The 14,661-nt window shown below is 45.8% G+C and overlaps 1 protein-coding gene across 2 annotated transcripts in view; it reads left to right on the top strand.

Moving 5' to 3' along the window:
* il11ra (interleukin 11 receptor subunit alpha) overlaps window positions 1–14,661 on the top strand; it is a 123,015-nt gene that overhangs the window by 76,863 nt on the left and 31,491 nt on the right. For both annotated transcript variants that reach the window (XM_031826001.1, XM_031826003.1), the window contains exon 2: window positions 5,207–5,306. In XM_031826001.1, coding sequence (XP_031681861.1) covers window positions 5,207–5,306 — 100 coding nt within the window. The remainder of the gene's footprint in view (window positions 1–5,206; window positions 5,307–14,661) is intronic.

The raw sequence follows: 14,661 nt of genomic DNA on the forward strand, positions 1-14,661 counted from the left end.
AACCTCAGGAGGTGGAAGAAATTTGGCTTGTCACCAAAAACCCTCACAAACTTCTACAGATGCATAATCGAGAGCATCCTGTCAGGCTGTATCACCGCCTGGTACGGCAACTGCACCGCCCACAACCGCAAGGCTCTCGAGAGGGTAGTGAGGTCTGCACAACGCATCACCGGGGGCAAACTACCTGCCCTCCATGACACCTACACCACCCGATGTCACAGGAAGGCCATAAAGATCATCAAGGACAACAACCACCCGAGCCACTGCCTGTTCACCCCGCTATCATCCAGAAGGCGAGGTCAGTACAGGTGCATCAAAGCTGAGACCGAGAAACTGATCTCAATGCCATCAGACTGTTAAACAGCCATCACTAACACAGTGAGGCTGCTGCCTACATACAGACTTGAAATCATTGGCCACTTTAATGAATGGATCACTAGTCACTTTATTAATGCCACTTTAATAATGATGTTTACATATCTTACATTACTCATCTCATATGTATATACTGTATTCTATACCATCTATTGCATCTCAGCTGCTCCATCTCTGCTCATCTCATATGTATATACTGTATTTTATACTATCTATTGCATCTCAGCTGCTCCATCTCTGCTCATCTCATATGTATATACTGTATTCTATACCATCTATTGCATCTCAGCTGCTCCATCTCTGTATATACTGTATTCTATACCATCTATTGCATCTCAGCTGCTCCATCTCTGCTCATCTCATATGTATATACTGTATTTTATACTATCTATTGCATCTCAGCTGCTCCATCTCTGCTCATCTCATATGTATATACTGTATTCTATACCATCTATTGCATCTCAGCTGCTCCATCTCTGCTCATCTCATATGTATATACTGTATTCTATACCATCTATTGCATCTCAGCTGCTCCATCTCTGTATATACTGTATTCTATACCATCTATTGCATCTCAGCTGCTCCATCTCTGCTCATCTCATATGTATATACTGTATTTTATACTATCTATTGCATCTCAGCTGCTCCATCTCTGCTCATCTCATATGTATATACTGTATTTTATACTATCTATTGCATCTCAGCTGCTCCATCTCTGCTCATCTCATATGTATATACTGTATTCTATACTATCTATTGCATCTCAGCTGCTCCATCTCTGCTCATCTCATATGTATATACTGTATTCTATACTATCTATTGCATCTCAGCTGCTCCATCTCTGCTCATCTCATATGTATATACTGTATTCTATACCATCTATTGCATCTCAGCTGCTCCATCTCTGCTCATCTCATATGTATATACTGTATTCTATACCATCTATTGCATCTCAGCTGCTCCATCTCTGTATATACTGTATTCTATACCATCTACTGCATCTCAGCTGCTCCATCTCTGCTCATCTCATATGTATATACTGTATTCTATACCATCTATTGCATCTCAGCTGCTCCATCTCTGTATATACTGTATTCTATACCATCTATTGCATCTCAGCTGCTCCATCTCTGCTCATCTCATATGTATATACTGTATTCTATACCATCTACTGCATCTCAGCTGCTCCATCTCTGCTCATCTCATATGTATATACTGTATTTTATACCATCTATTGCATCTCAGCTGCTCCATCTCTGCTCATCTCATATGTATATACTGTATTCTATACCATCTACTGCATCTCAGCTGCTCCATCTCTGCTCATCCATATATGTTATATCTATATATTCTCATCCCATTCCTTTACTAGATTTTGTGTATTAGGTTTTGTTGTGGAATTTGTTAGATACTGCTGCACTGTCGGTACTAGAAGCATAAGCATTTCGCTACACTCGCAATAACATCTGCTAACCATGTGTATGTGACCAGTAAAAGTTGATTTGATTTGATAAGTGAGTCTGCTAAATGACTCACTACTATAAGTGGCTGTGGATAAGAGAGTCTGCTAAATGACTAACATGTCAATGTACCCTACAGTACTCTACTGCACACTTCTCTACAGTACACTAGAGTACACTCACTGAAAGAGCTACAAAGTCATATGAAAAGGGTAGAGATAGAGGGAGAGACACAGACAGACAGAGAAATAGAGAGAGGAGTCTGAGAGGGTAGCTAGCTGGCTGCAGTACACTACCCATGTCTGAGAGGGTAGCTAGCTAGGCTGCAGTACACTACCCATGTCTGAGAGGGTAGCTAGCTAGGCTGCAGTACACTACCCATGTCTGAGAGGGTAGCTAGCTGGCTGCAGGACACTACCCATGTCTGAGAGGGTAGCTAGCTAGGCTGCAGTACACTACCCATGTCTGAGAGGGTAGCTAGCTAGGCTGCAGTACACTACCTGGGATATAACCAGATTGTGAGATTAGAACATTGTGATGAGCCAGTAGAAATCCTGTATGTTCATCTGTCTGAAGAAGACTGATGGGTATTGGCTGATGACAACACCAGATCATTCTTTTGCCTGAGTGCCAATCCGTTTGAGCTATCATGCCAACTCATTGTCAATCATTGTCATGCCAAACATAGATGGACAATGAGCACAGACACATCTTGTCAAAAGTAGTGCACTATATAGGGAATAGGGTTCTATATGGTTCTGGTCTAAAGTAGTGCACTATATAGGGAATAGGGTTCTATATGGTTCTGATCTAAAGTAGTGCACTATATAGGGAATAGGGTACTACTTGAGATAAACCCTGACCTATGTCTCTCTATCAGTGTTTTCTCCTCCAGACCATCCCATAAACCTGCTCTGCCCAGGCAGGGAGGGAGGAGCAACCATCTGGGTTTTATTCTCATTGTTGGCTCTCTGTCAAGTCCTCTGAATAACCATCTGTCATGTTTTCCATGGCTTGATGTTGACTGAATAGGTCTGAACCGTTTGTCAGTAACTTTTGATTGTTTAGGGGCAGTTTCCCGGACACAGATTAAGTCTTGACTAAAAAACTCAATGGGGACTATCCATTTCCAGCAAACCGTCGCTACGCTAGGCTTGGTCTGTCAGTGATGATGGTGATAAAGATGGTGATGATTATTATGATGTGATGATTATCATGTGATGATGATTATGGTGATAGTGATGATTATGGTGATAGTGATGATTATGATGTGATGATTATGGTGATGATTATGGAGATAGTGATGATTATGGAGATAGTGATGATTATGGTGATGATTATGGAGATAGTGATGATTATGGTGATGATTATGGTGATAGTGATGATTACGGTGATGATTATGGAGATAGTGATGATTATGGTGATGCTTATGGTGATAGTGATGATTATGGTGATAGTGATGATTATGGTGATAGTGATGATTGTGATGTGGTGATGATGATTATGGTGATGATTATGGTGATAGTGATGATAGTGATGATTATGGTGATTGTGATGATGATTATGGTGATGATGATGATGGTGATAGTGATGATTATGGTGATAGTGTTGATTATGATGTAATGATGGTTATGGTGATGATGGTGGTGATAGTGATGATTATGGAGATAGTGATGATTATGGTGATGGTTATGGAGATAGTGATGATTATGGAGATAGTGATGATTATGGTGATGATTATGGAGATAGTGATGATTATGGTGATGGTTATGGAGATAGTGATGATTATGATGTGATGATGATTATGGTGATGATTGTGATAATGATGGTTATGATGTGAATATGATTATGCTGATAGTGATGATTATGATGATGATTATTGTGATGTGTACCTCAACCTCCTCCCTACAGCTGGACTGTTAGCTGGGTGGTACACCTCCTCCCTACACCTCCTCCCTATAGCTGGACTGTTAGCTGGGTGGTACACCTCTTCCCTACACCTCCTCCCTACACCTCCTCCCTACACCTCCTCCCTATAGCTGGACTGTTAGCTGGGTGGTACACCTCCTCCCTACGCCTCCTCCCTATAGCTGGACTGTTAGCCTGGTGGTACACCTCCTCCCCATACCTCCTCCCTACACCTCCTTCCTATAGCTGGACAGTTAGCTGGGTGGTACCCCTCCTCCCTACACCTCCTCCCTAAAGCTGGACTGTTAGCTGGGTGGTACACCTCCTCCCTATAGCTGGACTGTTAGCTGGGTGGTACACCTCCTCCCTATAGCTGGACTGTTAGCTGGGTGGTACACCTCCTCCCTACACCTCCTCCCTACACTTCCTCCCTATACCTCCTCCCTATAGCTGGACTGTTAGCTGGGTGGTACACCTCCTCCCTATAGCTGGACTGTTAGCTGGGTGGTACACCTCCTCCCTATAGCTGGACTGTTAGCTGGGTGGTACACCTCCTCCCTACACCTCCTCCCTACACTTCCTCCCTATACCTCCTCCCTATAGCTGGACTGTTAGCTGGGTGGTACACCTCCTCCCTATAGCTGGACTGTTAGCTGGGTGGTACACCTCCTCCCTATAGCTGGACTGTTAGCTGGGTGGTACACCTCCTCCCTATAGCTGGACTGTTAGCTGGGTGGTACACCTCCTCCCTACACCTCCTACGAATCACTGATGCATTTGGTTAATGTCATATGAAAATATTTGCCATATTAATCAATTTTCTAATAAGTTCCATGAATTTAGTTGATTTCCTGCTACATTTTTAAATATTGTTGAATTTGGTTTGAATGTCTACTGTCTGGATTCTGTGATTCCGTTCTCTGCAGATTTGAAATGGTATTCTAGTTATTCTGATGGTATTCCCACATCATGACTACTGCTGTAGAGCTTTCCAGAACACCTTCAGGCGATGTGATGTGGTGTCGAAATAACATAATGATAGCTTTCGTGGGGCGGTAGGTAGCCTAGTGGTGAGAGCGTTGGACCAGTAACCGAAAGGTTGCAAGATCGAATCCCCTATCTCACAAGGTAAAAATCTGTCGTTCTGCCCCTGAACAAGGCACTGTTCCTAGGCCGTCATTGAAAATAAGAATTTGTTCTTAAGTGACTTGCCTAGTTAAATAAAGGTCAAATAAGAAAATAGTGTTGAAATAACATGATAATAATAGTGTAATACTTTCCCCAGAATAATTCTGTCCTCTGTGTTGTATGGTATAGGATGATGTTCCTGACTGTAGTGTTCACTTCTGGATAATGTCCTGACCCAGTGTTGTCTGCTGTACGATGATGTCCTGACCCCTGACCCAGTGTTGTCTGCTGTACGATGATGTCCTGACCCCTTAACTCTCACTCTCTTTCTCCAGATGACCTGTCTTGTGTCATGTCCCAGTGGTCTGCTAGTCATTGGCCACCTCCTCGCACTATCCTCCGTCAACACCCAGTCAGAGATATGGACCAATGAAGGTAAGAGACACTAACCTAACCCCTTACAGCTCCCCTGTAAGATATGGACCAATGATGTAAAGACAGACTCATCCCTGAATCAGCCATACTGTGTAACAGAGCTGTAGTCCCTGTTACTACCGGCTACCCCCCGGTACTCTACCCTGCACCTTAGAGACTGTTACTACCGGCTACCACCCGGTACTCTACCCTGCACCTTAGAGACTGTTACTACCGGCTACCACCCGGTACTCTACCCTGCACCTTAGAGACTGTTACTACCGGCTACCACCCGGTACTCTACCCTGCACCTTAGAGACTGTTACTTCCGGCTACCACCCGGTACTCTACCCTGCACCTTAGAGACTGTTCCTACCGGCTACCACTCGGTACTCTACCCTGCACCTTAGAGACTGTTACTACCGGCTACCACCCGGTACTCTACCCTGCACCTTAGAGACTGTTACTACCGGCTACCACCCGGTGCTCTACCCTGCACCTTAGAGACTGCTGCCCATAGTCATTGGTCACTTTTTAATCATGTTTATAGTGCCTTCAGGAAGTATTCACACCCTGTGACGTTTTTTTTTTTAATACAAATTGTTGTGTTAAAGATTGGGATTAAAATGGAGATTTTGAGTAAAAGTCTAAATATATCTGGCTTCAACTGTCCTAAATGCAGTGGTGGAAAAAGTAGTCAATATCATTCCTTACCAAACAAACCAGACGACACCATTCCGTTTCTTTAGCAGATTTACAGCCTGTTACAGGTTTTGCTTTCTCCATTTATATTCAGAGATTGCACGTTGACCGTTGTGCGCACAGATTGGCATCACCTCATTACTAATGTTTTACACCTGTGCTGGCATGTCCATCTTGTTAGTCGGAAGGGGTTTCACCTGTGCTTGCTCAAGTGATATTTAGGAGTGGCTGGCTCAAGTGATATTTAGGAGTGGCTGGCTCAGGTAATATTTAAGAGTGGCTGGCCCAGGTAATATTTAAGAGCGGCTGGCTCAAGTGATATTTAGGAGTGGCTGGCTCAGGTAATATTTAGGAGTGGCTGGCCCAGGTAATATTTAAGAGTGGCTGGCTCAGGTAATATTTAGGAGTGGCTGGCCCAGGTAATATTTAAGAGTGGCTGGCTCAGGTAATATTTAAGAGTGGCTGGCTCAGGTAATATTTAAGAGTGGCTGGCTCAGGTGATATTTAGGAGTGGCTGGCCCAGGTGATATTTAAGAGTGGCTGGCCCAGGTGATATTTAAGAGTGGCTGGCCCAGGTGATATTTAAGAGTGGCTGGCCCAGGTGATATTTAAGAGTGGCTGGCCCAGGTGATATTTAAGAGTGGCTGGCCCAGGTGATATTTAAGAGTGGCTGGCCCAGGTGATATTTAAGAGTGGCTGGCCCAGGTGATATTTAGGAGTGGCTGGCCCAGGTGATATTTAGGAGTGGCTTGCTCAGGTGATATTTAAGAGTGGCTGGCCCAGGTGATATTTAAGAGTGGTTGGCCCAGGTAATATTCAAGAGTGGCTGGCTCAGGTGATATTCAAGAGTGGCTGGCCCAGGTGATATTTAAGAGTGGCTGGCCCAGGTGATATTTAAGAGTGGCTGGCCCATGTGATATTTAAGAGTGGCTGGCCCAAGTGATATTTAAGAGTGGCTGGCCCAGGTGATATTTAAGAGTGGCTGGCCCAGGTGATATTTAAGAGTGGCTGGCCCAGGTGATATTTAAGAGTGGCTGGCCCAGGTGATATTTAGGAGTGGCTGGCCCAGGTGATATTTAGGAGTGGCTGGCCCAGGTGATATTTAGGAGTGGCTGGCCCAGGTAATATTTAAGAGTGGCTGGCCCAGGTGATATTTAAGAGTGGCTGGCCCAGGTGATATTTAGGAGTGGCTGGCCCAGGTGATATTTAGGAGTGGCTGGCCCAGGTGATATTTAGGAGTGGCTGGCCCAGGTGATATTTAGGAGTGGCTGGCCCAGGTGATATTTAGGAGTGGCTGGCCCAGGTGATATTTAGGAGTGGCTGGCCCAGGTGATATTTAGGAGTGGCTGGCCCAGGTGATATTTAAGAGTGGCTTGCCCAGGCGATATTTAAGAGTGGCTGGCCCAGGCGATATTTAGGAGTGGCTGGCTCAGGTAATATTCAAGAGTGGCTGGCCCAGGTGATATTTAAGAGTGGCTGGCCCAGGTGATATTTAGGAGTGGCTGGCCCAGGTGATATTTAGGAGTGGCTTGCTCAGGTGATATTTAAGAGTGGCTGGCCCAGGTGATATTTAAGAGTGGCTGGCCCAGGTGATATTTAAGAGTGGCTGGCCCAGGTGATATTTAAGAGTGGCTTGCTCAGGTGATATTTAAGAGTGGCTGGCTCAGGTGATATTTAAGAGTGGCTGGCCCAGGTGATATTTAAGAGTGGCTGGCCCAGGTAATATTTAAGAGTGGCTGGCTCAGGTAATATTCAAGAGTGGCTGGCCCAGGTGATATTTAAGAGTGGCTGGCCCAGGTGATATTTAAGAGTGGCTGGCCCAGGTGATATTTAAGAGTGGCTGGCCCAGGTGATATTTAAGAGTGGCTGGCCCAGGTGATATTTAAGAGTGGCTGGCCCAGGTGATATTTAGGAGTGGCTGGCCCAGGTGATATTTAGGAGTGGCTTGCCCAGGTGATATTTAAGAGTGGCTGGCTCAGGTAATATTTAAGAGTGGCTGGCCCAGGTGATATTTAAGAGTGGCTGGCCCAGGTGATATTTAGGAGTGGCTGGCCCAGGTGATATTTAGGAGTGGCTGGCCCAGGTAATATTTAAGAGTGGCTGGCCCAGGTGATATTTAAGAGTGGCTGGCCCAGGTGATATTTAGGAGTGGCTGGCCCAGGTGATATTTAGGAGTGGCTGGCCCAGGTGATATTTAGGAGTGGCTGGCCCAGGTGATATTTAGGAGTGGCTGGCCCAGGTGATATTTAGGAGTGGCTGGCCCAGGTGATATTTAGGAGTGGCTGGCCCAGGTGATATTTAGGAGTGGCTGGCCCAGGTGATATTTAAGAGTGGCTGGCCCAGGCGATATTTAAGAGTGGCTGGCCCAGGCGATATTTAGGAGTGGAGTGGCTGGCCCATGTGATATTTAGGAGTGGCTGGCCCATGTGATATTTAGGAGTGGCTGGCCCAGGTGATATTTAGGAGTGGCTGGCCCAGGTGATATTTAGGAGTGGCTGGCCCAGGTGATATTTAGGAGTGGCTGGCCCAGGTGATATTTAGGAGTGGCTGGCCCAGGTGATATTTAGGAGTGGCTGGCCCAGGTGATATTTAGGAGTGGCTGGCCCATGTGATATTTAGGAGTGGCTGGCCCAGGTGATATTTAGGAGTGGCTGGCCCAGGTGATATTTAGGAGTGGCTGGCCCAGGTGATATTTAGGAGTGGCTGGCCCAGGTGATATTTAAGAGTGGCTGGCCCAGGTGATATTTAAGAGTGGCTGGCCCAGGTGATATTTAAGAGTGGCTGGCCCAGGTGATGTTTAAGAGTGGCTGGCCCAGGTGATATTTAAGAGTGGCTGGCCCAGGTGATATTTAAGAGTGGCTGGCCCAGGTGATATTTAGGAGTGGCTGGCCCAGGTGATATTTAGGAGTGGCTTGCCCAGGTGATATTTAGGAGTGGCTGGCCCAGGTGATATTTAGGAGTGGCTTGCCCAGGTGATATTTAAGAGTGGCTGGCTCAGGTAATATTTAAGAGTGGCTGGCTCAGGTAATATTCAAGAGTGGCTGGCCCAGGTGATATTTAAGAGTGGCTGGCCCAGGTGATATTTAGGAGTGGCTGGCCCAGGTGATATTTAGGAGTGGCTGGCCCAGGTGATATTTAGGAGTGGCTGGCCCAGGTGATATTTAGGAGTGGCTGGCCCAGGTGATATTTAGGAGTGGCTGGCCCAGGTGATATTTAAGAGTGGCTGGCCCAGGTGATATTTAAGAGTGGCTGGCCCAGGTGATATTTAAGAGTGGCTGGCCCAGGTGATATTTAAGAGTGGCTGGCCCAGGTAATATTCAAGAGTGGCTGGCTCAGGTAATATTCAAGAGTGGCTGGCCCAGGTGATATTTAAGAGTGGCTGGCCCAGGTGATATTTAAGAGTGGCTGGCCCAGGTGATATTTAAGAGTGGCTGGCCCAGGTGATATTTAAGAGTGGCTGGCCCAGGTGATATTTAGGAGTGGCTGGCCCAGGTGATATTTAGGAGTGGCTGGCCCAGGTGATATTTAGGAGTGGCTGGCCCAGGTAATATTTAAGAGTGGCTGGCCCAGGTGATATTTAAGAGTGGCTGGCCCAGGTGATATTTAGGAGTGGCTGGCCCAGGTGATATTTAGGAGTGGCTGGCCCAGGTGATATTTAGGAGTGGCTGGCCCAGGTGATATTTAGGAGTGGCTGGCCCAGGTGATATTTAGGAGTGGCTGGCCCAGGTGATATTTAGGAGTGGCTGGCCCAGGTGATATTTAGGAGTGGCTGGCCCAGGTGATATTTAGGAGTGGCTGGCCCAGGTGATATTTAAGAGTGGCTTGCCCAGGCGATATTTAAGAGTGGCTGGCCCAGGCGATATTTAAGAGTGGCTGGCCCAGGCGATATTTAAGAGTGGCTGGCCCATGTGATATTTAGGAGTGGCTGGCCCAGGTGATATTTAGGAGTGGCTGGCCCAGGTGATATTTAGGAGTGGCTGGCCCAGGTGATATTTAGGAGTGGCTGGCCCAGGTGATATTTAGGAGTGGCTGGCTCAGGTAATATTCAAGAGTGGCTGGCCCAGGTGATATTTAGGAGTGGCTGGCCCAGGTGATATTTAGGAGTGGCTGGCCCAGGTGATATTTAGGAGTGGCTGGCCCAGGTGATATTTAAGAGTGGCTGGCCCAGGTGATATTTAGGAGTGGCTGGCCCAGGTGATATTTAGGAGTGGCTGGCCCAGGTGATATTTAGGAGTGGCTGGCCCAGGTGATATTTAGGAGTGGCTGGCCCAGGTGATATTTAAGAGTGGCTTGCCCAGGCGATATTTAAGAGTGGCTGGCCCAGGCGATATTTAAGAGTGGCTGGCCCAGGCGATATTTAGGAGTGGCTGGCCCAGGTGATATTTAGGAGTGGCTGGCCCAGGTGATATTTAGGAGTGGCTGGCCCAGGTGATATTTAGGAGTGGCTGGCCCAGGTGATATTTAGGAGTGGCTGGCCCAGGTGATATTTAGGAGTGGCTGGCTCAGGTAATATTCAAGAGTGGCTGGCCCAGGTGATATTTAAGAGTGGCTGGCCCAGGTGATATTTAGGAGTGGCTGGCCCAGGTGATATTTAGGAGTGGCTGGCCCAGGTGATATTTAAGAGTGGCTGGCCCAGGTGATATTTAAGAGTGGCTGGCCCAGGTGATATTTAAGAGTGGCTGGCCCAGGTGATATTTAAGAGTGGCTGGCCCAGGTGATATTTAGGAGTGGCTGGCTCAGGTAATATTTAAGAGTGGCTGGCTCAGGTAATATTTAAGAGTGGCTGGCCCAGGTGATATTTAAGAGTGGCTGGCCCAGGTGATATTTAGGAGTGGCTGGCCCAGGTGATATTTAAGAGTGGCTGGCCCAGGTGATATTTAGGAGTGGCTGGCCCAGGTGATATTTAGGAGTGGCTGGCCCAGGTGATATTTAAGAGTGGCTGGCCCAGGTGATATTTAGGAGTGGCTGGCCCAGGTGATATTTAGGAGTGGCTGGCCCAGGTGATATTTAGGAGTGGCTGGCCCAGGTGATATTTAGGAGTGGCTGGCCCAGGTGATATTTAAGAGTGGCTGGCCCAGGTGATATTTAAGAGTGGCTGGCCCAGGTGATATTTAAGAGTGGCTGGCCCAGGTGATATTTAAGAGTGGCTGGCCCAGGTGATATTTAGGAGTGGCTGGCTCAGGTAATATTTAAGAGTGGCTGGCTCAGGTAATATTTAAGAGTGGCTGGCCCAGGTGATATTTAAGAGTGGCTGGCCCAGGTGATATTTAGGAGTGGCTGGCCCAGGTGATATTTAAGAGTGGCTGGCCCAGGTGATATTTAGGAGTGGCTGGCCCAGGTGATATTTAGGAGTGGCTGGCCCAGGCGATATTTAAGAGTGGCTGGCCCAGGCGATATTTAGGAGTGGCTGGCCCAGGTGATATTTAGGAGTGGCTGGCCCAGGTGATATTTAGGAGTGGCTGGCCCAGGTGATATTTAGGAGTGGCTGGCCCAGGTGATATTTAGGAGTGGCTGGCCCAGGTGATATTTAGGAGTGGCTGGCTCAGGTAATATTCAAGAGTGGCTGGCCCAGGTGATATTTAAGAGTGGCTGGCCCAGGTGATATTTAGGAGTGGCTGGCCCAGGTGATATTTAGGAGTGGCTGGCCCAGGTGATATTTAGGAGTGGCTGGCCCAGGTGATATTTAAGAGTGGCTGGCCCAGGTGATATTTAAGAGTGGCTGGCCCAGGTGATATTTAAGAGTGGCTGGCCCAGGTGATATTTAGGAGTGGCTGGCTCAGGTAATATTTAAGAGTGGCTGGCTCAGGTAATATTTAAGAGTGGCTGGCCCAGGTGATATTTAAGAGTGGCTGGCCCAGGTGATATTTAGGAGTGGCTGGCCCAGGTGATATTTAAGAGTGGCTGGCCCAGGTGATATTTAGGAGTGGCTGGCCCAGGTGATATTTAGGAGTGGCTGGCCCAGGTGATATTTAAGAGTGGCTGGCCCAGGTGATATTTAGGAGTGGCTGGCCCAATGCTCCAGATAAGGGAGATTTTGGGGAGAGCTACACTTCACATCAGCTCAACCTTTTCAGTTTGAAAGATGCCTGATTGTTTCCCCTGTTTTGTTTTTGCTCCATATTATTTTTACTCTCTATCTATGTTGTTGTGGGCTTTTATTTTTAGTTTGTCTTTTTGGGAGGCAAACCTAGTGGGTTATCCATGGTGGATGTCTGTTAGAACCACTTACTAGTGGCTTTGACAACTTTAAGTGGGCCACATGGCTGCCTTTCAGAAGCCCTTTCTGTTGTGTTTGGTTGTAAATGATTGTCTTTGTTAATTCCCTTTGTTGTGAGCGACCTTTTGAGTTTGTCTAGTGGGAACGTAACAGGACAGCCAGGGGCTCCAACACGTGTGTTTAGTGAGTCCGCCAGATCAGAGGCAGTAAGGCTGACAGCGTGTTATGTTGGGTGGGTGTATGAATTCAACCATTTGCTGTTCTGTTAACAATTCAAAATGTATGGAGTAAAAAGTACATTATTTTCTTTAGGAAAGTAGTGGAGTAAAAGTTCAATTAAGCAGAAATATATAAAGAAACGTACATTTATTATCGTGACTTTGCCAGCAGCAAGTGGAATTCGATTTCCAAAAATACAAGGCCTGTAGCTTTCAAATTATATGTCACTTTCTATACCCCCCCCCCCCCCCAAACTCACTAGTCCCTATTTAGGGCCCAAAACAACCATTCAGAGTTCAACTGGTTTAATCCCTTTTAGCATGAGGAAATGTGTCAATACACCCAGTCACTACTCAGTAGGAAGGAAACCGCTCAGGGATTTCACCATGAGGCCAATGGGGACTTTAAAACAGTTACAGAGTTTAATGGCTGTGATTGAACACTGAGGATGGATCAACAACATGTTAGTTACTCCACAATACTAACCTAAATGAGTCAAAATAAGGATGCCTGTACAGGACAAAAAGTATCCAATACCTCCCTCCTGTTCGAAAGAAGGCACTAAAGTAAAACTGCTAAAGAACCTTTATGTCCTGAATACAAAGTGTTATGTTTGGGGCAAATCCAACACAACAAACACGTATTCATGTTCAAGCACTGGCAAAATCCTCGAGGAAAACCTGATTCAGTCTGCTTTCCAACAGATACTGGGAGACAAATTGACATTGAATTTTCCAGAGTGGCCTAGTTACAGTTTTGACTTAAATCAGTTTCAGAATCTATGGTAAGATTTGAAAATGTTTCTCTAGAAATGGTACAACCAACTTGACAGAGCTTGAATCATTTTAATAAGAATAATGTGTAAATATTGTGCAACCCAGATGTGAAAAGCTCTTAGAGACGTACCCAGAAAGACTCACAGCTGTAATCGCTGCCAAATGTGATTCTAATATGTATTGACTTACGGGTGTGAATTCTTATGTAAATGAGATATTTAAGTATTTAATTTTAAATACATTTGCAAACATTTCTGAAAACATGTTTTCACTTTGTCATTATGGGGTATTGAGTATAGCTGGGTGAGAAACAATAAGGATGTAGTGCACTTTGTCATTATGGGGTAGTGAGTATAGCTGGGTGAGAAACAATAAGGATGTAGTGCACTTTGTCATTATGGGGTAGTGAGTATAGCTGGGTGAGAAACAATAAGGATGTAGTGCACTTTGTCATTATGGGGTAGTGAGTATAGCTGGGTGAGAAACAATAAGGATGTAGTGCACTTTGTCATTATGGGGTAGTGAGTATAGCTGGGTGAGAAACAATAAGGATGTAGTGCACTTTGTCATTATGGGGTAGTGAGTATAGCTGGGTGAGAAGCAATAAGGATGTAGTGCACTTTGTCATTATGGGGTATTGAGTATAGCTGGGTGAGAAACAATAAGGATGTAGTGCACTTTGTCATTATGGGGTAGTGAGTATAGCTGGGTGAGAAACAATAAGGATGTAGTGCACTTTGTCATTATGGGGTAGTGAGTATAGCTGGGTGAGAAACAATAAGGATGTAGTGCACTTTGTCATTATGGGGTAGTGAGTATAGCTGGGTGAGAAACAATAAGGATGTAGTGCACTTTGTCATTATGGGGTAGTGAGTATAGCTGGGTGAGAAACAATAAGGATGTAGTGCACTTTGTCATTATGGGGTAGTGAGTATAGCTGGGTGAGAAACAATAAGGATGTAGTGCACTTTGTCATTATGGGGTAGTGAGTATAGCTGGGTGAGAAACAATAAGGATGTAGTGCACTTTGTCATTATGGGGTAGTGAGTATAGCTGGGTGAGAAACAATAAGGATGTAGTGCACTTTGTCATTATGGGGTAGTGAGTATAGCTGGGTGAGAAACAATAAGGATGTAGTGCACTTTGTCATTATGGGGTAGTGAGTATAGCTGGGTGAGAAACAATAAGGATGTAGTGCATTTTGTCATTATGGGGTAGTGAGTATAGCTGGGTGAGAAACAATAAGGATGTAGTGCACTTTGTCATTATGGGGTAGTGAGTATAGCTGGGTGAGAAACAATAAGGATGTAGTGCACTTTGTCATTATGGGGTAGTGAGTATAGCTGGGTGAGAAACAATAAGGATGTAGTGCACTTTGTCATTATGGGGTAGTGAGTATAGCTGGGTGAGAAACAATAAGGATGTAGTGCACTTTGTCATTATGGGGTAGTGAGTATAGCTG

Source organism: Oncorhynchus kisutch, linkage group LG6, assembly GCF_002021735.2.
Source record: "Oncorhynchus kisutch isolate 150728-3 linkage group LG6, Okis_V2, whole genome shotgun sequence".
Classification (NCBI taxonomy): Eukaryota; Metazoa; Chordata; class Actinopteri; order Salmoniformes; family Salmonidae; genus Oncorhynchus; species Oncorhynchus kisutch.